The sequence below is a fragment of the Amblyraja radiata genome, chromosome 13, assembly GCF_010909765.2.
Source record: "Amblyraja radiata isolate CabotCenter1 chromosome 13, sAmbRad1.1.pri, whole genome shotgun sequence".
Taxonomy (NCBI): domain Eukaryota; kingdom Metazoa; phylum Chordata; class Chondrichthyes; order Rajiformes; family Rajidae; genus Amblyraja; species Amblyraja radiata.
Genome location: NC_045968.1, coordinates 39,030,950 through 39,056,719, shown reverse-complemented (window position 1 = coordinate 39,056,719; position 25,770 = coordinate 39,030,950). Strand labels below are relative to the sequence as shown.

General features: G+C 44.0%; 1 protein-coding gene across 2 annotated transcripts in view; it reads left to right on the top strand.

Moving 5' to 3' along the window:
* Window positions 1-11,308: 11,308 nt before the first annotated feature.
* The window catches only part of med12l (mediator complex subunit 12L), a 586,849-nt gene continuing 572,387 nt past the window's right edge, over window positions 11,309-25,770 (top strand). For both annotated transcript variants that reach the window (XM_033031832.1, XM_033031831.1), the window contains exons 1-2: window positions 11,309-11,515; window positions 12,804-12,968. In XM_033031832.1, the coding sequence (XP_032887723.1) occupies window positions 12,870-12,968 (99 nt within the window). In that variant the 5' untranslated portion in view covers window positions 11,309-11,515; window positions 12,804-12,869. The remainder of the gene's footprint in view (window positions 11,516-12,803; window positions 12,969-25,770) is intronic.

Genomic DNA, 25,770 nt, shown 5'->3' with positions numbered 1-25,770 from the left:
AATAAGTGTCCGGGGGGTGGGGGGTGATTGGCAGTCACCGAGGTACGTTGTTGAGTAGAGTGACAGCCGCCGGGAAGAAGCTGTTCCTGGACCTGCTGGTTCGGCAACGGAGAGACCTGTAGCGCCTCCCGGATGGTAGGAGGGTAAACAGTCCATGGTTGGGGTGAGAGCAGTCCTTGGCGATGCTGAGCGCCCTCCGCAGACAACGCTTGCTTTGGACAGACTCAATGGAGGGGAGCGAGGAACCGGTGATGCGTTGGGCAATTTTCACCACCCTCTGCAATGCCTTCCGGTCGGAGACAGAGCAGTTGCCATACCATACTGTGATGCAGTTGGTAAGGATGCTCTCGATGGTGCAGCGGTAGAAGTTCACCAGGATCTGAGGAGACAGATGGACCTTCTTCAGTCTCCTCAGGAAGAAGAGACGCTGGTTAGCCTTCTTGATCAGAGTTGAGGTATTGTGGGTCCAAGAGAGGTCATCGGAGATGTTGACTCCCAGGAACCTGAAGCTAGAAACACGTTCCACCTCCGTCCCGTTAATGTGGATGGGGGTGTGCGTGCCGCCCCTGGACTTCCTGAAGTCTACAATGAGCTCCTTGGTCTTCTTGGAGTTAAGGGCCAGGTTGTTGTCAGCGCACCATGCTGCTAAGTGCTGGACCTCCTCCCTGTAGGCCGACTCATCGTTGTTGCTGATGAGGCCAATCACCGTTGTATCATCTGCATACTTGATGATGGTGTTAGTACCATGTACAGGTGTGCAGTCATAGGTGAAGAGGGAGTAGAGGAGGGGGCTCAGCACACAGCCCTGTGGAACGCCGGTGTTCAGGGTGAGGGTTGAAGAGGTGTGCTTGTCTAACCTAACAGACTGGGGTCTGTTGGTTAGAAAGTCCAGTATCCAGTTGCAGAGGGAGGGGTCGATGCCCAGGTTACCAGACGTTTTGGGTCGGGAGCCTTCTTCACACTGAGGAAGGGTCCTGACCCGAAATGACACCCATCCTTTTTCTCCCGTGATGCTGCCTGATCCGCTGAGTTACTCCAACATTTTGTGCCTATCTTTAGTTAAACAGGTTTTCTGGATTGTCCTGCATTAATCTTCCATGCCACTCAGGTAAGCAAGTTAGAGACAAATGCCTTGAAATTGGATTCTTTGAGTAATCAAGCCTCTTAGAGCCATAGAGTCATACAGCATGGAAACATGCACTTCGGCCACACTTGTCCATTCTGACCAAAATGCCTATCTACACTAGCCCATCTGCCGTCATTTGGCGCATATCCCCCTGAACCTATCCATGTACCTGTCCAAATGTATTTTAAATGTCTTGTAAATGCTGTTATAGTATGCTATTATGCTCATATGAAATTCCATTGTCCACTGTTTCAATGGAGTTATCAATTAAACTATAGAAATCAATGGAACTCTATTGGCGACCAATACTCTTTCATGTTTTTAATACTGGTAACCATAAATACATTGTTGACTATATTGTTCATGTATTAACATCCAGAGAAGAGAATTCAATGCAACTGCAGAATGTTTGTGCATATAACTAGAGTTAAAGACTCATAGAGTGATACAGTGTGGAAACAGGCCCTTCAGCCCAACTTGCCCATACCAGCTAACATGTCCAAACTACACTAGTCCCACCTGCCCGCGTTTGGTTCATATTCTTCCAAACCTGTCCTATCCATGTACCTGTCTAACTGTTTCTTAAACGTTGGCATAGTTCCTGCCTTGTCTACTTCCTCTGATAGCTTGTTCCATACATCCACCACCCTTTGTGTGAAAAAGGTACCCCTGGGTATCATATTAAATCTTTTTCCCTTCACCTTAAACCTATGCCCTCTGGTCCTCGATTCATCTACTCTGGGCGAGATACTCTGTGCATCTGCCTGATCTATTCCTCTCATGATTTTATACACCTCTACAAGATCACCACTCATCCTCCTGCGCTCCAAGGAATAGAGGCTCAGACCAGTCAACCTCTCCCAATAGCTCAGACCCTCTAGTCCTGGCAACATCCTCATAAATCTTCTCTGTACCCTTTCCAGCTTGACAATATCTTTCCTATAACATGGGGCCTAGAACTGAACACTATACTCTAAATGCGATCTCACCACCGTCTTATACAACTGCAACCTGACCTCCCAACTTCTATACTCAATACTCTGACTGATGAAGGACAATGTGCCAAAAGCCTTATTGACAACCCTATCTACCTGTGACCACCTTCAAGGAACCATCCACATGCACTCCTAGATCCCTCTGCTCTACAATACTCCTCAGAGCCCTACCATTCACTGTGTAGGACCTGCCCATGTTAGACTTCCCAAAATGCAACATCTCACATTTATCTGCATTAAATGTTGTCAACCATTCCTCAGCCCACCTGGCTAATCGATCAAGTTCCTGCTGCAATTTTTCACAACCATCTTCACTATCTGCAAAATCACCCACTTGTGTATCGTCTGCTATTACTATTATTGGAAGCTGTAAAATTCATTGTTAAATGAATTCCCTTTTCCATGAGGAATATAGAATTAATTGGATATTCCACCATGAGGCAGTAATGACGTGATGGGCTGAATGGTCCATGCGAATCAGTTTGTAGTTCTGTGACCTGAGTGTTGCATAGCTAGCTGGAGAATAAACACAGATTGATTTTATTAGTTGAGTTTAGTTTAGAGATAGAGTGCGGAAACAGACCCGTTGGCCCACCATGTCCGCTCCGACCAGCAATCCCCATACACTAGCACACATTGCACACTAAGGACAATTTACAATTTTTACCGAAGCCAAGGCCTACTACAAGCCTGTATGTCCATGGAGTGTGCGAGGAAACTGGAGCACCCGGAGAAAATCCACGTGGTGACGGGGAGAAGGTACAAACTCCATGCAGACTGCACCCGTGGTAAGGATCGAACCCAGGTCTCTGACACTGTAAGAGGTGGCTCTACCACTGCTCCACCATGCTGATATGCAAATATACATCTGATGAAAATAGTATATTAGATATGAAGTAATTTACATTAACCCAACATTAAAGATTCTGTTATATCTACTACTCCTACGTGGTATTGTTAATGGTACTTGGCATGTCATTAGTGGAGGAGTACAGAGATTATACAGGCTAGACCCTGGTAAGTAAATAAAAAGATTCTGCACTGACTCACCTCAATGAACAAAGAAAACATTAGCATTTGAAGCGCCCCGAGAATAGGTAATTAATCTGCTCTTAGGTTTGCATAGACTGAAACACAAAGACCTTGTTCATTGAAATTATTAAAAGGGAAAGTAAGTGAAGGATAGAACATTTACAGCATAATGCAGCCGACCGTAATCCCTAACCCCTTGATAACAGATTTTATTGACTTTTTCATCCTACCTAGTACACCATTCATTCAGATGTCTCCTGAGGTGTTGTTAATCAAGGGCCAGTCTCTCCCCGGCCACTACCTCTTCACCCCTCTTCCATCAGGCAAGAGATACAGAGATGTACAAAACGCACACCTCCAGATCCAGGGCAGTTTTTTCCCAGCTGTTATCGGGCAGCTGAATCATCAACTAGAGAGTGGTCCTGAATGACCATCCCCCTCATTAGAGAACCTCGGACTATCTTTATTGGACTGCTGGATATTATCTATTATCTGCTGGATTGCACTAAACTTTATTCCCTTTTTACATGTATCCCTACACTGTGGCAGCTCGATTGTAATCATGTATTGCCTTCCCCGCTGACTGTTTAGCACGCAACAACAGCTTTCCACTGTACCTCGGTACATGTGACAATATATTAAACTTCAAATGAACTTCAACTAAATGTCAACTTCAACTTCCTTCCTTCGAGGACTTGGACTACCAATGCCAATAGATATCATGAATCGGCAAAAAGCAGCCATTCTGCTCACTGTATTTGTGTGGACCATCAAACACTCATTTACACAAACCCAACACTACTCCCATTTTATTCTCCCCATCAATTCCCCCACTCATCTACAAGTCATGGGCAATTGACCGTGTCCAACCAACATGCCTTTGCGATGTGGGAGGAAAAAGAAGCACCGTAGCAACATGCCCCATCTACACAAGTCCCATCTGCCTGCATTTGGCCCATATCCATCGAAACCAATCCTCTTGGGCATAACTTTAAAGTGCGAGGGACAAAGTTTAAAGGAGATGTTTTGTTACACAGAGTATAGTAGGGTTATGGGTGTAGGTGTAAGGGTGCAAGGGTGGTGGTGGATGCAGATATGATAGTGGTATTTAAGAGACTTTAGGCAGATAAGAGTTGGTCTTGGCATCATGTTCGGCACAGACATTGTGGGCCGAAAAGCCTGTTCCTGTGCTGTACAACCCAGACAACTCACGAGGAGAACACACATGCTCCACACAGACAGCACCCATAGTCAGGATTGAAGCCGGGTCTCTGGCGCTGTAAGGCAGCAGCTCTACGACTGCGCCACCGTGCCACCCTCTAGAACTAGAGTGCACAGGTTAAAGATGAGAAGAGAAATTTAGAAGGGATCTGAGGGATAGGTTTTTCACTCCGCAAGTGGTGATTCTCTGAAACAAGCTTTCAAAGGGAGTAGTGGACGCAACGTTTAAAAGGCACAGGTACTTGGACAGAGAAAGCACAGAGGGATATGATCCTGATGTGGGCAAACAGGATTAGTGCAGATAGGCAGAACAGTCAGGATGAACAAAATAGGCTGAAAGGAAACAGTGTCTGCTCTATGATTCCATTATTCTAAAAATATATATATTTTTCTTTCTCCTCAGTTACAATCTTTTTAGCATTTTCTGTTGCAATTTTAGATTTACACCATCTTCAATTTTGCTATTGCCTGCTAAAAAAAGTCATCGGTTGGCGCCAGCAATGGCTGTCTTGCCAACAGTCTGTCTGTCCCTTTCTTCTTCGTTGTTTTTTTAGTATGTGTTAAATGTATGTTTTTAGTGTTCTTTAGCTTGTTTTATGTGGGGGGTGGGGGAAACTGTTTCTAATCTCTTACCTCGACGGAAATGCGATTTTTTCCCCCATATCGTATCTCCGTCTGTGCTGCGGCCTAACATTGAAGAGTTGGCGGTCTTTGCTGGAGACCGATTTCAAGAGCTCCACCGTGGGTGCCTGCGGGACTTTAACATCGTGGAGCCCGCAGTCTCTGGTCAGAGACCGACTTCGGAAACTCCAAGCCGCAGCAGCTTCGACCGCCCCGATGCAGGAGCTTCCATCGCCCCGATGCAGGGGCTTCGACCGCCGGATGCGGGAGTTTCGATCGCCGCGACGGATGGTTCGACTGCCCTGACCGCGGGAGAAGAATGAGGGAAGAAGATTAGACTTTATTGCCTTCCATCACAGTGAGGAATGTGGGGAATCCGCTGTGGTGGATGTTTATGGTAACTTTTATGTATTTGTGTGTCTTGTTGTTTTTTTTGGTATGGCTGTTTGGTAATTCGCATATCATTGTACCTTAATCGGTACACGTGACAATAAAAGACCTTTGAAACCTTTGAAACCTTTGAAATGAAGATATTTTTTCTGGATATTCTGACTGCATCTCAGAAAACATTAGGAAACATTCCCACATCTATTCAAATAATCATATAGGCCCAAGAATGTAATAACCTGTTAATTGAAAGAAATATGGATTTGCATGTGATGGGAGTAGTTAATAGTTTAGTTCAGTTTAGAGATACAGGATATTAGAAATACAGATATTGGAGATACAGATATTAGAAACAGGCTCTTCGTCCCATCGAGTCCGCGTCGACCACCGATCACCTGTTCACACTAGTTCTATGTTTTTCCACGTTCTCATCCACTCCCTACACACAAGGGACAATTTACAGTGACCAATTAAACTACAATCCCGCATATCATGGGAGGAAACCGGAGCACACGGAGGAAACCCATGCGGTCACAGGGAGAAAGTGCAAACTCCGCACTAACAACACCTGAGGTCAGGACCAAACCTGAGTCTCTGGCGCTATGAGGTCATAGATCTACCAGCTGCGCCACTATGCCATCCTATGTGGTGAGCGCCAATGCAAGCAACAGCTTGAATTAATATAGTACGTATTTAAAAATATCCTTGTAGAGGTTGATCGTCAAAGACACAAGAGAAAACATTTCTGGACAGTAGGAAGGTGGAGGAAATTGAAATCATGCTTAAAGGGAGTTATTTTGGAGACTTTTGAACAGAAGGAGGAGGGAGATGAACAGGATAGACACAAAACGCTGGAGTAACTCAGCAGGTCAGGCAGCATCTCTGGAGAAAATAAATAGGTGCCTTTTTGGATTGGAACCTTTCTTCAGTCCGACCTGAAATGTCGCCTATTCTTTTTCTCCAGAAATGCTGATTGACCCGCTCAGTTACTCCAGCACTTTGTGTCTATCTTCAGCATAAAACAGCATCTGCAGTTCGTTCCTACACAGAGAGATGAACAAATTGATTTGGAGAGTTCCACAGAGTACGTGGGGATAACTACCCTCAGATAGTGCAACAGCAATACCAGAACATTGCAGAGGAGGGCGCATGCCCCCATGAAATTCTTTCAGATAAACTAGTACAAGACCCAGGTAAACTTGAATATTCAGATGGAGGATGTTTCTCACTAACTTATTGGCTGCATTAGCCTGTAGGATAGGATGGGTGGGGAGGAGAGAACGGTGTTCGTAATAATAATAAATAATAATACATTTTATTTATGGGCGCCTTTCAAGAGTCTCAAGGACACCTTACAAAAATTTAGCAGGTAGAGGAAAAACATGTAAGGGGAATGAAATAAATAGTAGAGACATGACTAGTACACAAAGTAAAGACAGAATACAATTCAAAACACAATATGATGCAATTAATGCACAGATGAAAAGGGAGGGGACGTGGGGCTAAGGATAGGCAGAGGTGAAGAGATGGGTCTTGAGGCGGGACTGGAAGATGGTGAGGGACACGGAATTGCGGATCAGTTGGGGGAGGGAGTTCCAGAGCCTGGGAGCTGCCCTGGAGAAGGCTCTGTCCCCAAAACTGCGGAGGTTGGACTTGTGGATGGAGAGGAGACCGGCTGATGTGGATCTGAGGGACCGTGAGGGTTGGTAGGGGGAGAGGAGGTCAGTGAGATATGGGGGGGGCCAGATGGTGGAGGGCTTTGTAGGTGAGGATCAGGATTTTGTAGGTGATCCGGTGGGAGATGGGAAGCCAGTGAAGTTGTTTGAGGACTGGAGTGATGTGATGCCAGGATTTGGTGTGGGTGATGAGTTGGGCGGCTGCGTTCTGGACCAGTTGGAGTCGGTTGATGTAGGTGGAGCTGATGCCAAGGAGAAGTGAGTTGCAGTAGTCCAGTCGGGAGGAGATGAAGGCATGGATGAGTCTTTCAGCAGCGGGAGGTGTGAGAGAGGGTCTGAGTTTGGCGATGTTGCGGAGATGAAAGAAGGAGGTTTTAATGACATGGCGGATGTGAGGCTCAAGGGAGAGGGTGGAATCAAAGATCACGCCAAGGTTGCGGGCCTTGGGAGATGGGGAGACAGTGGTGCCGTCGATGGTGAGAGTGGGGTTATTGAGTGTGACTTTGGAGCCTATGAGGAGGAATTCTGTCTTATCGCTGTTGAGTTTGAGGAAGTTATGTTGCATCCAGGTTTTTATAGCTGACAAACAGGAGTTGATATGGGAGAGGGGGGGGGGGGCGGGGGTTGTGGTGGGATTTGGTGCCGAGGTAGATCTGGGTGTCATAGGCGTAACAGTGGAAGTCCAGGTTGAAGTGGCGGAGTATCTGACCAAGGGGGAGGATGTAGATGATGAAGATGAGTAATGGTGTCATACAGAGTTACACAGCATGGAAACAGGCTCTTCGACACAACTTGCGATCTACATCTACACTATTCCCACCTGCCAGCTTTTGACTCATATCCCTCAAACCCAACCCTATCCATGTACCTATCTAAATGTTTTTGAAACGTTACGCTAGTACATGTCTCAAGTACCTCCTCCAGCAACTCGTTCCATACCCCCACCACCTTTTGTGCAAACAAGTAACCCCTCAAGTTCCTATTAAATCTATCCCCCCTTTCCTTAAGCCTATAATCCTACAGTTCTCGATTGCACTACTCTGTGTATTTACCTGATCGATTCCGCTCATGATTTTATACACCTCTATAAAATCATCTCTCATCCTCCTGTGCCCCAAGCGATAAAGCCCTAGCCTGCTTAACCTCTCCCTATTGCTCAGTCCCTCGAGTCCTGGCAAAATCTTCTCTGAACCCTTTCAAGCGTAACATCATCTTTCCTACAACATGGTGACCAAAACTGAATGTAAAACTTTAAATGCGGCCTGCCCAACATCTTATACAACTGCAACATGACCTCCCAACTACTACACTCAATAATCTGACTGATGAAGGCCAATGTGCCAGAAGCCTTCATGAGGGGATAACGGGCTGCTATTGAGTTTTGATTAGAGAAAAGAACTTCTAAATCATTCCATTAACCCTTTGTCTATGGATGTCACATGGCATTTGGAATTTCAGTCTTGACAGAACGTGGTTGCCAGCCATTATCATATCACCAAGTCTATTCCTGGAGTGTCAGTTATGGAATATGCCCAGTTTCAGGTCAGCCCATTAATTTGGAGACACAAGGAACTGCAGATGCTGGAATCTAGTGTAGAACACAAAGTGTTGGAGTAACTCTGCAGGCCACGCAGCTTCTCTGGAGAAGATGGTTAGGCAACATTTGGGGTCTGAAGAAGTATCCTGACCTGAAATGTAGCCTATCAATGTCCTCCACAGATAAGTTCATAAGTTCATAAGTTATAGGAGCTGAGTTAGGCCATTCAGCCCATCAAGTCTACTCTGCCATTTAATCATGGCTGATTTATCTTTCCCTCTCAATCCCATTCTCCTGCCTTCTCCCCATAACCACTGACACCCGCACTAATCAACAATCCGTCAATCTCTGCCTTAAAAAATATCCATGGACTTGGCTTCCACAGCCTTCTGTGGCAATGAATTCTACAGATTCACCACCCTCTTGTGCCGCATGAGCCGCTGAATTACTACAGTTCTTAGTGTTCTACTGTCATTAATTTTTTTAATGCATTTTTGGGATGTGACATTGTTGGCATGCAATTAAAAAATTATCGTGCATCCTTAACTCGATCCAAAATGGCGCCGGAACATGGCAACCCTTTGACTGCTGGTCCCTTAAGAGGATCGGCTAACATCCATTACAGTCATTGCACTCTTTTAAATCTTTAATTATCTGGGCACTGTGGATGGCTATTCACGTATAGTCTTTTTTTAACTGGATAGCAAGCTAACAAAAGCTTTTCACTGTGCATTTGGTACACGTGACAATAATAAACTAAACTAAACTAATTGAGAAGGTAGAGAAAAATATATGAATTGAGTCACTGTCTAGCATTGCTGCAGTCCTGGTGTTAAAATCCCTCCCACGCTGTTGTTGGGTGAAGAACTTGCTGTATTACCTCACTACATTTACATCTCCATTGGAGATGTTTGATGTTTGATGGAGTGAGCATTCCCACATTATTTAACTCCATGATCACAACTGGACCTGATCCTGCCAAATTCCAGAGCTCTATGTCCTGTGATTCTTTGTCAATGTATTTATATTTATTTTGCAGAGTTTTCTTCTATTTTTACTCTGGAGGTCCTTTGAGATTGCAGGTGATTTGCTTCCTACCTATTTGTTGGGTCCTGAGATGACCTATATAGAAATCATTAGCCTTACCACGGGTGTGGCAGGAGATCCCAGTGGGGTGAATGACTGCACAGTTTAGTTTAGTTTAGAGATGCAGCGTGGAAACAGGCCCTTCGGCCCGCCTAGTCCATGCTGACTAGCAATCACACATTCTATTCTACACTCCAGGGACAATTTACAGAAGCCAATTGACCTACAAAGCTGCATTTCTTTGGAATGCAGGAGGAGCTGAGGTTAAGAGGGATATGAATCAAAGGTAGGCGGATGGAACTGGCTTTGATTGGGCATCTTGGTTTGCATGGATGAGTTGGGCCTAAGGGCCTGTATATGTGCTGTATGACTTAATGACTCTAAGTCCTTTGAGGGTGGCGATACAATAGATGTTGGAATGAAGATAGACCCTAAGTGCTGGAGTAACTCAGCGGGTCAGGCAGCATCTCTGGAGAAAAGGAGTAGGTGATGTTTTGGGTCAAAACCCTTCTTCAGCCTGGAATGCTGGATTCTGGAATCTTGAATAAAATGCAAAGTGCTGGAAGAACTCAATGGGTCAGGCAGGAGCTGTGGAGGGAATGGACGGGCTACGTTTTGGGTCGGTAGCCTTCTTCAGACAGAGGAGGAATTGCTCAAGGAACTTAGCAGGTCAGTCAGCATCTGATGCAGGATCTCAACCTGAAACATCAACCATCCCCTTGCCTCCACAGATACTACTCAACCCACTGAGTTCCTCCAACAGTTTGCTATTTGCTTCTTGGAGTGTGACTGGTTTCCACCAGAGTCACGGTTCCTTACACCCATCAGGCTATTAAACAGTACAACTGCCAAATAAGCCTTGAACTACAGAGACGTGGGGGCATTGTTTCTGTCTATTCACTATGATTGTTTCTTTATTTTGTTATAAATACTGAAATTTTCAGGTCGTATTTTTTTGTTGTGATGACACAGTGGCGCAGCAGTAGAGTTACTGCCCTACAGCGCCCTTGACTATGGGTGCTGTCTATGCGGCGTTTGCGCGTTCTCCCTGTGACCGCGTGGGTTTTTTCCTGGAGCTCTGGTTTCCTCCCACATTCCAAAGGCGTGCAGACTTGTAGGATAATTGGCTTCAGTAATTCGACCCGGGTGTGTAGGATAGAACTAGTGTATGGGTGATTGCTGGTCGGAACGGACTGGGTGGGCCAAAGGGCCTGTTTCCACTCTGCATCACTAAAACTAAAACCAAAACCCAAATATTATGGCATTTGCAGAGTACTATGTTTACATATCTGTTGTGCTGCTGTAAGTAAGAATTTCATTGTTCCATATCTGGACATTTGACAATAAAACGCTCTTGACTCTTGACGGTTTGAAAGGTGTAGAAGAGAGATGAAGGCATATTAGATTACAAATACATATCTTCTGCCGCTCTTATGGTTAAAAAATCCGTGCAGGTTTATGAAGGAAATGTCAAAATTCTTTTTTGGGGACGCTCCCTTAACCAGCCCCTTTTATTCCACTGCCATTATCTTTGGCGATATATATTTCTGCCGACCTGATATGTCTGCTTCCTTTCCCTTTAATTGGGGGCTTGCCTTGACGAGCTGTTTTGTACCGGTATCGAGTCTGGTTTAATACGGAGGGTAGATCTGCGTTGAGGAAAAGGGCAAATGCATAGAATTTCTTATACAAAAGAGGAAACAAATTATTCTTTTAATTACCAGGAGAGCGAAACGTTCTTTGCTGATAGGGGACTGTCACCAAGGTGGATTATGATCACCAATACACCATTGACTAGTTTACTGCACAGAACATAACCCTCCTTTCTACAAAGGTAAGGACAGCATTAAACAACCTGCGCCGGCCCTGTCACCTTTATTTCGGCTGTTTCTCTGCACAAGATGAATGAAATTCAAACATTTGCAACTGGCTTAATTTTCCGACCCTAATGTTAGCAAATGCAGAATCTCTGACTGACTAATTTAAAAACACAAACAAAAAGAGCTAAATCGTTCAGGGAAGCAGAAAAAAACGAATGTTTGCCAGGAGTATGGTCATCTTTCTTTCAATCTTGCAACAAATAGTTTTATTTTCTCATATTATCTTATTTTTCAAAACCGACTGACAGATTGAGTAGATTTAAATAATTAATAGCCAACAGGAGACAAAAAATGTATAATTGATAGCAATAGTTTTTACCATATTTTGAGATACATTGATCACAGTAGCCAGTGGATTAAGATGTATATAATACAACATTGTATAATATTCCTGGACGACTTTCTCTCCCCCCCCCCCCCCCGTAAAAAAAGCCAACAAAAAATTGCTGCTAGTGCAACTGTAGACAAATGTCTATATAATGCTTGAAAAATAATGTGGGAATTTATGAAATAAGTATGGAAAATTACCTCCCCTATAGGTGTATATAAATGTAACAGAAATCATTTTAAACAGAGACAATCTCTGTAACTGCATGTAATGCCAATTTTTATAAATCCTCTATATCTATATAACAGACAAGTATATCTCATCATGTATATCTATCATATACAATTATCTCATATATCTATATCATGGACTATCCAATTCTGTATATCTATATCAAGGACAATTATATCTCATACTGCATAATTATACAGATAATCTTCTCATCCTGTATGTCTGTATAATAGACAATTATTTTTAATACTGTATATCTATATCATAGACAATTATCTCTCATATATATGTATATGTGTGTGTGGGCGTTTAGAACACGTGTATTTATTTATAGGACGTATAAGTATATCGGAAACTATTTTGTACATATCGTTCATATTTGTGCCTGACAAATATTGCAATGTAGATTTATGCATAATCTATATGACAACATTTGTGTATCTAAGAATACATTAATATTTACGTGTTTCTATATTACATTGATATTTGCACATGTTACAGTTATCTAGGTTCGCATTTGGTATGGAGTGCATCTCGGTGCATGGAACTCTGTGGGGACTGTCATTTTTCTTGTTGCTATATTTGCGCCGTAATCGTTCTTTTGGTGCAATGCAGCCCGTATTTGGGTTTCCATAATTTTAGTGTATATTGTTAAAATGTGTGCCCCTTCTTTCTTTAATTAGCAGGGAGCGGGCTGGAGCATTGTGGGAAGCTGCTCTCCAAACTCTGCTCTGTTGCTGGGATGCAGGATGGCGGCGTTCGGTTTCTTAAGCTACGAGCAGAGACCGCTCAAGCGACCCCGGCTCGGACCTCCGGACGTCTACCCGCAAGACCCCAAGCAGAAAGAGGTGAGAGCGACCTCTGCTTTCTCAAGCCCGCTGGGCTCTTCTGCCCGCCCCTCTTCTCTCCTCCCTTCCCCCAGCGTCAGCCGGCAAAACAAGCTCCATCTCCTTCCAATGTCTTTTTTTTAAAACACAGTTACTTCCCAACGCCAAGGTGATCCCTGCAGTAACATCTGTCATCCTATAGATCTGCTGCACAGTCACTGCCCCTCTCCCTCTCTCGGGAGGTTGGAATGAATATTATTTTTCTCTCCATCCCACCCCCAACTCCTTTTTAGTTTAGAGATACAGCATGGAAACAGGCCCGTCAGCCCAACAAGCTCATGCTGACCCGTTCACACTAATTCTATGTTATTCCATTTTCTCATCCGCTCCTTACACACTAGGGACAATTTACAGCAGCCAATTAACCCAGAAACCCGCACGTCACTTGGGATGGGGAGGAAACTGGAGCACTGGGAGGAAACACAGGGTGAATGTGCACAGCACCCAAGGTCTTCTTGAGAATCTATTTGGGGTTGGATGGCAGTTATGGTATGGTTGGTGGCGTTCTCTCTCCAGCTATGAGTCAGCGTGAGTCTCTAGGGGGACTTGAGCACGGAAACCTAGCCTGCTGTTTCTGTGTAGTCTGTAGAAAGATCACAACTTGAAATGTCTTCTATGCATATTCTCTATAGATGCTGTTTGACCCACTGAGTTACTCCAGCACCGTTCAAGATTTGAACATCTGCAGTTTCGTACATCCATACATTTCCTTCCATTCAATCCATCTTAACAATGCATGGCATTAGGAAATGTGGATGTATATTCAAGGATTTAACTATAAAACAAACTGCTTTTAAAAAGCAGGTCAGGCAGCATCTGTGGACGGAAATGAATAGATGACGTTTCAGGTCGGTACCCTTCTTCAGACTAATGATCCACTGAGTTCTTCCAGCAGATTTTTTAAAACTTGTGATTCCAGCATCTGCAGTTTCTTGTGTCTTCAGTACTTTCAGGCCTGTCGCCCTGGGCACTTCATTTTTTCTCATCTACCTTCTGGGAGAAGATATCGGGGCTTGAATGGTCAGATATCCAGACTTAAGAACAACTACTTCCAATGGTTCAAGGGTACTTTATTGTCACATGTACCTAAGTACTATGATTTTTTCTTTGCATTAGTTCAGTGACAATCTTGCTACTCATTAGGCTCAATCATACGAAGTACAATAGCGTAAGACTACACCACATTGAGTCAAGACACAAGAGTTGCCGCGTTTTACGTACAATCTTCTAACCTTCAAGTACAATTATTTTTTAAGGTGTGTGAGTCTTAACCTGGCCATAAAGGCCCGTTGTCCTTTACTGCTATCCATAGTTCGGGAGTCTTTCACACTACCTCTTAGATGTGCTGCCATGTAACTCTACCTTATTTGGTCATTCTCAAATATTTAGTTTAGAGATACAATGAAGAAACAGACCTTTCGACCCACCGAGTCCACACCTAGCAATGATCACCTGTACGCTAGTTCTATTCTACCCACTAGGGACAATTGACCTACAAACCTGCACGTCTTTGGAACGTGGGAAGAAACCAGAGCACCTGGAGAAAACCCACGTGGTCACAGGGAGAACGTACAAACTCCGTACAGATAGCACCTGTGGCCAGGATCGAACCCGGGCCTCTTGCGCTGTAAGGCAGCAACGCTACCGCTGCGACACTGTGCCGCCCCATTCTATTATTGTACTTGAATATTCATGGTAATAAGTTATAGGAGCAGAATTAGGTTATTTGGCCCATCAAGTCGATTCTGCCATTCAATCATGGCCTACCTTTCCCTCTCAACCTCATTCTCCTGCCTTCTCCCCACAACCGCTGACACCCTTACCAATCAAGAATCTGTCAATCTCTGCCTTAAAAATATCTTTTGCACAAATTGGATTTTGCAATATGATTTTGCACCATTCTGTTGTTTTGCACTTGTACTTATTTTTGTAAATTATTATTACTGTATGTACCCGCCTTGCACTGTGAGCTTAATCTGAACAAGGAATTTCAATGCACCCTGATGTATACGACAATAAACTAATGTAATATTTACAAGTCTCCTTAGACTGTCTAATGCTCTTTTTACACAGTCCTTCAAAGCTCACCACTAATTTCATAACCTAGTTTTCAGGCAGTTAGACATATTACCTTTATACTCTGAATAATTATCAGATGGATTGGGATTGAGAATGAAAGATTTGTTGAGTTTAGTTTAGAGATACGGCGTGGAAGTAGGATCTTCGGCCCACCGAGTCCATGCTGATCAGCGATCACCCGTTCATACTAGCACTATCCTAAACACCAGGGACAATTTACGGTTTTACCTAAGCCAATTAACCTACAAACCTGTACATATTTGGAGTGTGGGTGGAAACTGGAGCACCCGGAGAAAACCCACGCGGTCACGGGGCGAACGTACAAACTCTGTGCAGATGGCACCCTCAGCCAAGATTAGCACGGGTCGTCTGGCAATGTAAGGCAGCTACTCTACCGCTGTGCCGCCCCTTTTGTTGAAAGGGGAAAGTTAGGTACTTCAATTCTGCAACAGATATTTTAAATTGAATAATTATCTGTGTTGCCTTTTTTAAAAAAAAGATTCCACTAGTACGCATTTTGACGAAGAAATGTATTACAATTTTGGTACCTAATGCTGTGTAGGAAGGAACTGCAGATGCAAAAATAGTCACAAAATGCTGGAGGAACTCAGCGGGGCAGGCAGCAAGTCTGGAGAGTGGAATGTGATGTTTCGGGTCGAGACCCTTCTTCAGAATGGTGAAGTGTGTTGGTTCAAACCATGTAAATGTTTGCTTAACTTAAATATTCAAACAGTGACGGAATTACATTGTAAACAAGTGGTTGGCAAATGCAAGCCTGCTCTAATTTTGGCTGTGACAATTGAAATTGAACAGTGTTCCCCACTCCTGTTCCTTTGTTTGATACTGATATCTACCAGTGCCCCATTTAGCTGGTGGAGGCTTGTAGTTTGTTGAGAAGTTGGGTTCATGATGAGGGTGTGTGGGATGGACTGTGCAAGAAAAAAGGGATGGGATTCTGCATGTGCGCATTTTCATGATCAAATGGCGGAATAGACTTAATGGGCCAAATGGCCTGATTTGTTCCCATGTCTTATTGTCTTATGGTCTTTTCAGGAGGATACATTAGCTGATAAACCTGCATTTTTCCCTTTTCCTGACTTTTTTTTGTTACTGTTATAGGATTCCAATGCTAGAGCCCAATTTTATTCTTTCTATATAGACTAAAGGTCAATCATCTGACTAGTTTAATTTAGAGATACAGAATAGAAACAGGCCACCATGTCCAAGCTGACCATTGATCACCCATTTCACACTGGTTTTATCTATCCCACATTCACATCTGCTCCCGCAGCACCCGGCGAAAACCACTCGCGGTCACATGGAGAACGTGCAAATTCCACACAGGTCAGGATGGAACACGGGTTTCTGATGCTGTGAGGCAGCAGCTCTGCCAGCTACGACATAGTGCTGTTTTTTGACTTTTATATGCACAGTTCATGTCCCTATTAATCCATGAACGCTGCACTCATACCATCGTCACCATTGTGGCAATTTATCAGTGGGTTCAGCGGACACATGGCAGTCAAGAACTATCTCATTAAAGTGGCTTTGAAGTTGTATTTTGAAGGATGGATTCCAACTTCCTCTGTCTTAAAAGTTTAAAGCTCATTCGAATGTTTTTCTCATATCTAGCAGTCCCATTAAAACTTAAATCTTTAAAACAAATCTGGTTAGCAAGCAGCAAAAGCTTTTCACTGTTCCTCAGTACACGTGACAATAAACTAAACTAAACTAAATTTTGCTAAACTAAAAGTTTCGATTAACATTTTAATTTTGAGGGTTAAGATTAAAATTTACATTAATTTCTCTCATTGACAGTGACTTGTGTGTCACATAAAGGAACGATTGGACTGTGTGTCTGCGTCTGTCTGCTGAAGGAGACAGACGGATATAGATGTCCGTTTCACCATATATTTATATCTACATCAACTTAGTGGATTAATTTTAACTGGTGCAATGTGGCATTCTGAGCCATGTGAGCCGTAGGGAAATGCAAGTCAAATTGTTCAAGATCATCAGTGATTTTCACCTGAAGACTAATGAGAGGTTTGGCACAGGCCCTCAGCGAAATAGATTATAAAAAAGTTATTACAGGTGCTTCCGAGGAGAAATAGCAAATTTATGGAGAACGCCAAGAACTGTAACTGCTGGAATCCCAAGTCAAACCCAAAGTGCTGGAGTAACTTTGTGGGGTGTGGCAATGGTGTGGGGGTTGTGTGTGGTGGGCGCCATGTGTCGGTGGGGGGTGGGGAGGGGGGAGAGGGGAGGGGTATGGGGAGTGGGAAGTGGTGTCTAGGCAGCATCTGTGGAGGGAATGGGCAGGCGACTTTCCGGGTCAGAGACCCTTAATCAGTCTGAACCATTGTCTGTGTATTCCCTCCGCGGATGCTGCCTGACCCGTTGAGTTCCTGTAGTATTTAGTGCCTTATTGTAATCTATAGAGAACGTATACAGATTATTGGTGGGTGTCCTGAATTTGCTGCTGCTTTGAATACAAACATTTGTTAATTGCTGTCCCTGGTGGGGCCAAAGTTTTTTTTTAAGGCTTTAATGGCTTTGCTAATGAAAATAAATTTCAGACTCAGCTGAATATTGGTTCCTGAACAGAGGTGTTTGGAATTTAATAACTAATATTTCGCTACGTCAGATGCGTGGCCTAATCCTAGTTTTATTTCTACCAGACTGTGAATGTTGTAACTTTTATAGTAAAATAACTGCCCTTTCCACTTCTGTATTGGTGTATCACGACTTTACAGTGATCTTCAAGCTCTGACAACCTAAAGCCATGTATATCCTTTTAATTTTACCTCCCTGCCAAAAATAAGCTGATGAGTCAATGTTTAAAAAAAAAAAAAGCATAACCTTGACATAGGAGTACCAAATGTATTTCTTTCCCATTTCTTTCTCCATCAACAATCCTCATCCATTGTAAGAATGTAGTGAATCTGGGCAGGGTACAGACAATTTAGATATTGATTGTGGCCCATCGTTAAGCAGTGGATTATTACTATGCCGATTGTGAAATAACTCCCTCCAGACTTTGCTAGTGCCTCTCTCTGGTTTCATGATCTGGACTTGTGCTCCTCTCTTCTGAAGAGGGGCAGCATGGTGGCGCTGTGGTGGAGTTGCTGCCTTACAGCGCTTACAGTGCCAGAGACTCAGGTTCGATCCCGACTACGGGTGCTGTCTGAACGGAGTTTGCACGATCCCCTTGTGACCGCGTGGGTTTTCTCCAGAACTTAGGTTTCCTCCCACACTCCAAAGATGTGCAGGTTTGTAGGTTAATTGGCTTGGTAGAAATGTAAATTGTCCCTAGTGTGTGTAGGATAGTGTTAATGTGCGGGGATCGCTGGTCGGCACGGACCCGCTATGCTGAAGGGCCTGTTTCTGCGCTGTATCTCTGAACTCCAAACTCTAAAAAAGGGAATCAGCTTGCATGCTTGTATACCTGCTTACGCGTTTAATAGCCATTTAGATGACAAATAACCAAAGCTGATAGAAATTTAAGGATTAGGTGTATTATTGTCGCGTGTACTGAGGTACAGTGAAAAGCTTTGTATTACATGCTATCCAATCAGATGAGATGGAGAATTTCACTGTACCTAGTGACATGTGACAATAAAGTATAATTGAATAATACTATACATCACTACAATCAGGTCAAACTCAAGTGCAGTATGTAGAACAAAGGGGAAAAATATAGTTCTCAGCATTGCAGTACATCAGTTCCACAGACAAAGCCCAATATCTTCAATGGGGTAGCGGTGAATCAGACAGTACCCTAGTTTATGGAAGGACCATTCAGAAGCCTAATAACAGAGGGGAAAAAGCTGTTCCTGAGTCGGATCGTACACACTTTCAAGCTTCTATATCTTCTGCCAAAAGGGAGAATGACTGGGTGGGACAAGTCATTGATTATCTTGGCTGATTTTCCGAGGCACCGTAAAGTGTAGATTAAGTCAATGGTGGGAAGTCTGGTCTGTGGGATAGACTGGGCTCCATCTACAACTGTCCGCAATTTATTGCCTTCTTGAGCAGAGCTATTCTCAAACTAAGCTGCGATGCCACCTGACAGTGTGCTTTCTATGGTGTATCAATAGACAATAGACAATTGGTGCAGGAGTAGGCCCTTCGGCCCTTCGAGCCAGCACCGCCATTCAATGTGATCATGGCTGATCATCCACAATCAGTACCCCGTTCCTGCCTTCTCTCCACATCCCTTAACTCCGCTATCCCTAAGAGCTATCTGAAGGAGTTTGTAAGAATCACTGGAGACATGTTGAATTTTCTCAGTCTCCTAAGAAAGTAGAGGTGTTGGTGTTCTTTCTTGGCTGTTGCATCAATGTGGTTGGTCCATGACAGATCGTTGGTAATATTAAGGCTAAGTGACTTGAAGCTCTCAACCATTTCCATTTTGCCACCATTGATGCAGATTGGGCATTTACTCTGCCATGCTTCCTGAAGTCAATAACTAGCTCTTTCATCTTGCTGACATTGACGAAGAGGCTATTGTCCTGATACCATGTGACTAAGCTCTCTATCTCCTTCCTGTACTCGGTCTCATAATTATTTGTGATCCAGCAGTGGTGTCATCTGCAAACTTATAATTGGAATTGGTGCCGAATTTGGCCACACAGTTGACAGTGTATAGGTGGTATAGTAAGGGACTAAGAAAGCATCCTTATGGGGCACTGGTGTTGAGAATTATTGTGGAGAAAGTGTTGTCACCAGTCCTCCATGCTTGTGGTCTGTGGATCAGAGAGTCAAGGATCAAGTGGTAGAGGGAGGGGGAGAGGGTGCTAATTTCTAGGTCCAGGAGTTGCAGTTGACTTTGAGTTTGAAGGTGGAGCTTTTAGCTGACTCCTATTTATCGACTCCTACTCATTAACTATGAGTCCTTGTTGTCTAGGTGTTCCACGGATGTTTAGGGTCAGGGAGATGGTGATGGAGGAGTAAGAGGTTAAAGATGTCTGTGAATACCCCGGCCAGCTCTTCCGTCCATACAGGTCCTGTGGACACGACCAGGGACTCCATCCGAGCCAGTTGCTTTCTGCCGATTCATTCTCAAGAAGGCCGATCGTGCATCAGCCGCAGTAACTGTTGGTACAGGCGGCACAGTGGCGCGCAGTGGTAGAGAAGCTGCCTCACAGAGCCAGAGACCCGAGTTCAGTCCTGACTATGGGTGCAGTCGGTGCGGAGTTTGCACGTTCTCCCTGTGACCGCATGGGTTTTTTCTGGGTGCTCCGGTTTCCTCCCACATCCCAAAGACGTACAGGTTTGGAGGCTATTTGACATCTGCAAACAGCTCCTCGAGTGTGGGATAGTGTATGGGTGATCGTTGGTTGGCGTGGACACGGTGGGCCGAACGGCTTCTTTCCAAGCTAAACCAGAGATTGGTGGGGTGGGTGATGTTCCTCCACTGACCTTCTGTTCAAAGCAGGCGGAGAATGCACTGAGTTTATCGGTGAGGGACCTATTGTTGCAAGAGATGCTTTATTTCTTAGCCCATTATAGTGGGCAAGCTTTGCAACAATCTATGAGCATCTGCTTCATTAGCTCAGGATTCCAGCTTGATCCGGAATTTCGTCTTGGCATTCTTAATGGCTCTGCGTCGATCAGTCTCCCCCCTATGGTGGTGATCTAGTGGCACATTAGCCTTCATCAGTCAGAGTACTGAATATAGAAGATGGAAGGTCATGTTGCAGTTATATAAGACGATGGTGAGGCCACATTTAGAGTATTGTGTTCAATTTTGGCCACCATGTTATAGGAAAGATATTGTTGAGCTAGAAAAGGTACAGAGAAGATTTATATTACATAGAAACATCGAAAATAGGTGCAGGAGTAGGCCATTCGGCTCTTCGAGCCTGCACCGCCATTCAATATGATCATAGCTGATCATCCAACTCAGTATCCTGTACCTGTTTTCTCTCCATACCCCCTGATCCCTTTAGCACCAAGGGCCACATCTAACTCCCTCTTAAATATAGCCAATGAACTGGCCTCAACTACATTCTGTGGCAGAGAATTCCAGAGATTTACCAATCTCTGTGTAAAAAATGTTTTTCTCATCTCAGTCCTAAAAGATTTCCCCTTTATCCTTAAACTGAGACCCCTTGTTCTGGACTTCCCCAACATCCCCAACATTGCCCAACATTGCCAGGACTTGAGGGCCTGAGCTATAGGGAGAGGTTGAGCAGGCTGGGACTCTATTCCTTGGAGTGCAGGAGGATCTTATAGAGGTATACAAACCCATGAAAGGAATAGATTGGGTGAAGTCTTTTGCTTAGAATGGGGAGTCAAGAACCAGAGGACATAGGTTTATGGTGAGGGGGGAAAGATTTATTAGGAACCTAAGGGGTAACCTTTTTACACAAAGGGTAGTGGGTGTATGGAATAAGCTGCAGAAAGAGGTGGATGAGGCAGATACTATTGCAATGTTTAATAAACATTTGGACAGGTACATGGATGGGATAGGTTTAGAGGGATTTGGGCACAATGCAGGCAGATGGGACCAGTGTAGATGGGACATGGTGGTCGGCATGGGAAATTTGGGCCGAAGGGCCTGTTTCCACGCTAGATTTCATAGTCTATCCTAAAGGAAAATACTACAGGCAGCATTATTTCTTCATTATTGCGGTGCTCTTGATACTTCCCTGACCAATAATATGACTCACTGCTGTGAGGGTATAAGGATAATGACAATAACTAATGTATGATATTCATTTCATAGCAATAATACCAGGAAGTAACTGTGCCTTCTATAGGGTAAGTGCTCCGGTTTCCTCCCACCTCCCAAAGACTTGCAGGATTGTAGGTTAATTGGCCACTGCAAATTTCCCCTGGATGTGAAAATTGAACAGCAGAACTTGTGTTCAGGGTTGGCAGAACTTATGATCAATGGTTGGCATGATCGTTGGTGGACCAAAGGTCCTGTTTCCATACTGTATCTCTAAAACTAAAACACTAGTGTATCATATGATGATCAGCCCCTTTCCATGCTGTCGGACTCTTCAACTTCATTCTAACAACTTAAAAAACATGCATGGTGAGATGTGTGATTGGCTTTAATTTTCCAAAATTCCTTGCATTCATAAAAGATTCCATTGTATCCAAAGTTGGTAGATGTAACACATTTAAAAAAAAAAGGCAAGGGATAATGTTGGAAATCGTATATTGAAGAACATGGCCACGTACAGAAATATTAGTACAGAAATAAGGAGACTGTATGTATAGGAAGGAACTACAGATGCTGGTTTATACTGAAAGTAGACACAAAATGCTGTAGTAACTTGGCAGATCAGGCAGCATCCCTGGAGAAATGTCACCTATTCCTTTTCTCCAGAGATGCTGCCTGACCCACTGAGTTACTCCAGCATTTTGGGGCTACCTAGGGAGGGAATTTTAGCCTGTTGGACTGTTGATTAACTTCAGTCACAGGAGAATGTTGGAAATTGTTTCTTTAAAAGTTCATAAGTTCGAGGAAGTTCTAAGAATTAGGCCATTCTGCCCATCAAGGCTACTCCACCATTCAATCATGGCTGATCTATCTTTCCCTCTCATCCCCATTTTCCTGCCTTTTCCACATACCTCTGACGCAAATCTGTCAATCGCTGCCTTAAAAATTGACTTGGTCTCCACAGCTGTCTGTATCAATGAATTCCACAGAATTCCACAGATTCTGACTAAAGAAATTCCTCCTCATCTCCTTTCTAGAGGTACTTTATATTCTGAGGCTATGGCCTCTGGCCCTAGGCTCTTCCACTAGTGGAAACATTCTCTCCACATCCACTCTATCCAGGGCTTTATAATTTGGTAAGTTTCAATGAGATACCCCCTCATTCTTCTAAACTCCAGCGAATACAGGCCCAGTGTCGTCAAACACTCATCATATGTTAACTCAATCATTCCTGGGATAATTCTCAGTCTAGAGCTTCTAACGCTGCACAAGAAAAAATACTGTAATGAGAGGATGTGTTGTGGTTAACGGGAACAGGTGGAAGTGCTAAGAGTTCCAGAAGGCTTTTTATAAGGTGCAACATCAAAGATTATTGCAAAAAATAGAATATAATTATGTGGGAGGTAACATATTGTCGTGGGTAGAAGATTGGCTGCCGAACAGGGAGCAGAGAAAGCATAAATTAGACACAAAAAGCTGGAGTAACTCAGCGGGACAGGCAGCATCTCTGGAGAGAAGGAATGAGTGATGTTTACGGTTCGAGACCCTTCTTCAGACTGATTTGGGATAAGAGAAACGAGAAATATAGACGATGATGTAGAGAGATTAAGAACAATGAATAGAGATGCCTCCATAGATGCTGCCTCACCCGCTGTGTTTCTCCAGCATTTTTATCTATGGCCCAGTGGTATGAATATTGATTTATCTCCGGCATATCTCCGGATTTAGCCCCGGTATTCCCTCTCTCTCTATCCCTCCCCCACCCAAGTCGTACTAACTTCTCGTTTTCACCCAACAAACAGCTAACAATGGCCTGTTCCCATTACTTTTTTACATATCTTTTATTCATTGTTCTTTATCTCTCCACATCATTGTCTACATCCCTTGTATCACTTATCCTTAACCAGCCTGAAGAAGGGTCTCTTAGCTTTCTGCGCTTCAAGGAACGCAGTCCGAGACTGTCCAACCTTTCCTTGTAGCTCAGGCCCGCAGGTCCTGGCAACATCATTTGAAATTAGGACTGCACGGTGGCGTAGAGGTAGAGTTGCTGCCTTACAGAGCCAGGGACCTGGGTTTGATCCTGACTACGGGTGCTGTCTGTATGGAATTTGTACGTTCTCCCTGTGAATGCTCTGGGTGCTCTGGTTTCCACACACATGCCAAAGATGTACAGGTTTGTAGGTTAATTAGGTTTGGTAAAATTGCCGCTAGTGTGTAGGACAGTATAAGTTTAGGGGGTGATCGATTGCTGGTCGGCGCGGACCTAGAGGGCCGAAGGGCCGATTTCTGTGCTGTTCCTCTAAAGTAAAGTTTAAAGCCTAAATCTTCTCTGCACTCTTTCCAGCTTAATAACATCCTTCCTATAGCAGGGTGGCCAAAACTGTACTTCAAATGTGGTCTGACCGACATCATAACATAAATTTCCAACTTCTAATTCGGTACCCTGACAGATGCCAGCTGATGTACCAAAAGCCAGTTTCACCACCCTCTTTGCGTGCAAAGCCACTTTCTGGGAACTCCGAGATCCCTCTGATGTACAACACTACCCAGTTGCTTCATGTTGAGTGACTGAGAGAGTGTCTTATCCTGTCACAAGTTTCTTGTACCACTCCAATTAGTTGTATGATTTTAAAAGCCATCAAATGCATTAAGTTCGTATTAAGTTCTGTGCAAATCCATGATTGTGGAATCTGCTCGAATCGCATGCATGCTTATGGCTGCAGCGGGATAGCATTGTGTTTAGTGAGGGAGTGCTTCTTGTCAGAGGTACTGTCCTTTTGATGAGCTATTTAAAGCAAAGCTCTCAGATAGCTTGATCTAAAAGCTCCCGGGCAGGTTTTGAAACCTGGTCAATATGTGCCCCTCAAGCAATGACACCTAATGGATAGGGTGTTTGTTAGTTTAGAGATAAAGTGTGGAAACAGGCCCTTCAACCCACTGAGTCCTCGCCGACCAGCGATCACCCGTACACTAGTTCTTTGTTATCCCAGTTTCGCATCCTATACACTTGGGCCAATTTTACAGAAGCCAATTAACCTACAAACCTGTACGTCTTTGGAATGTGGGAGGAAACTGGAGCACCTGGAGAAAACCCATGTGGTCACAGGGAGAATGTGCAAACTCCATACAGACAGCACCATGGCCGGATTGAACCCGGGTGTCTGGCGCTGTGAGGCAGCAAGTTCAAGTTCAAATTCAAATTTGCGGTTATTGTCACTTAATCAATTAAGGTACAGTCAAATTTGAGTTACCATACAGCCATACTAAGTGAAAAGCAACAATACACACAGCCGCATAAAATGAACACAAACATCCATCACAGTGGAATCACCATTCCTCACTGTGATGGAAGGCAATAAAGTTCAGTCATCTTCCTTTGCTCACCCGTGGTGGTCGGGGCCTTTGAACCCTCCGCAGTTCGCCGCTGCCGACGGCCCGATGTCCAAGCCCTCCTGTCGGGATGATGGAAACTCCGGCATCGGGACGAATCGGAACTCTACGCGGTATTGCGCAACTCTACCATTGCGCAACTGTGCCACCCTGTTCTTTTTCTGGAAGCTTTGTGTGCACAAATTGGCTGCCTCATCTTCAGCATTACACAGTGGTTACATCTCAGTGACTCTGCAATGACTTTGACTAGGAAAGGGTTAGAGGGATGAGGGTCAAACTTGGGCAGATGGGACTAGCTTAGATCAGGGCTTGGTGGGTATGGACGGGTTGGACCCAAGGGCCTGTTTCCATGCCGTATATCCTCAATGACCCAATGGTGTGAAAGATGCTATAGAAAAGCATGTCCCCCCTTTTATTGATCAAATACACCACAGTAATTAGCTTTGGGACCTGCTGCACCACATATAAACCTTTCGTCCTCTCATCAATGTTCTAAATGACATTCCAGAACAATAAATTGAATCTACTATGGGAGATTAAATTAGGCATATTTTCTCTTGGAAGTACTTTATGAGACAATAGTTTGTTTTTAACCATCTAATTGTGTATAAAATC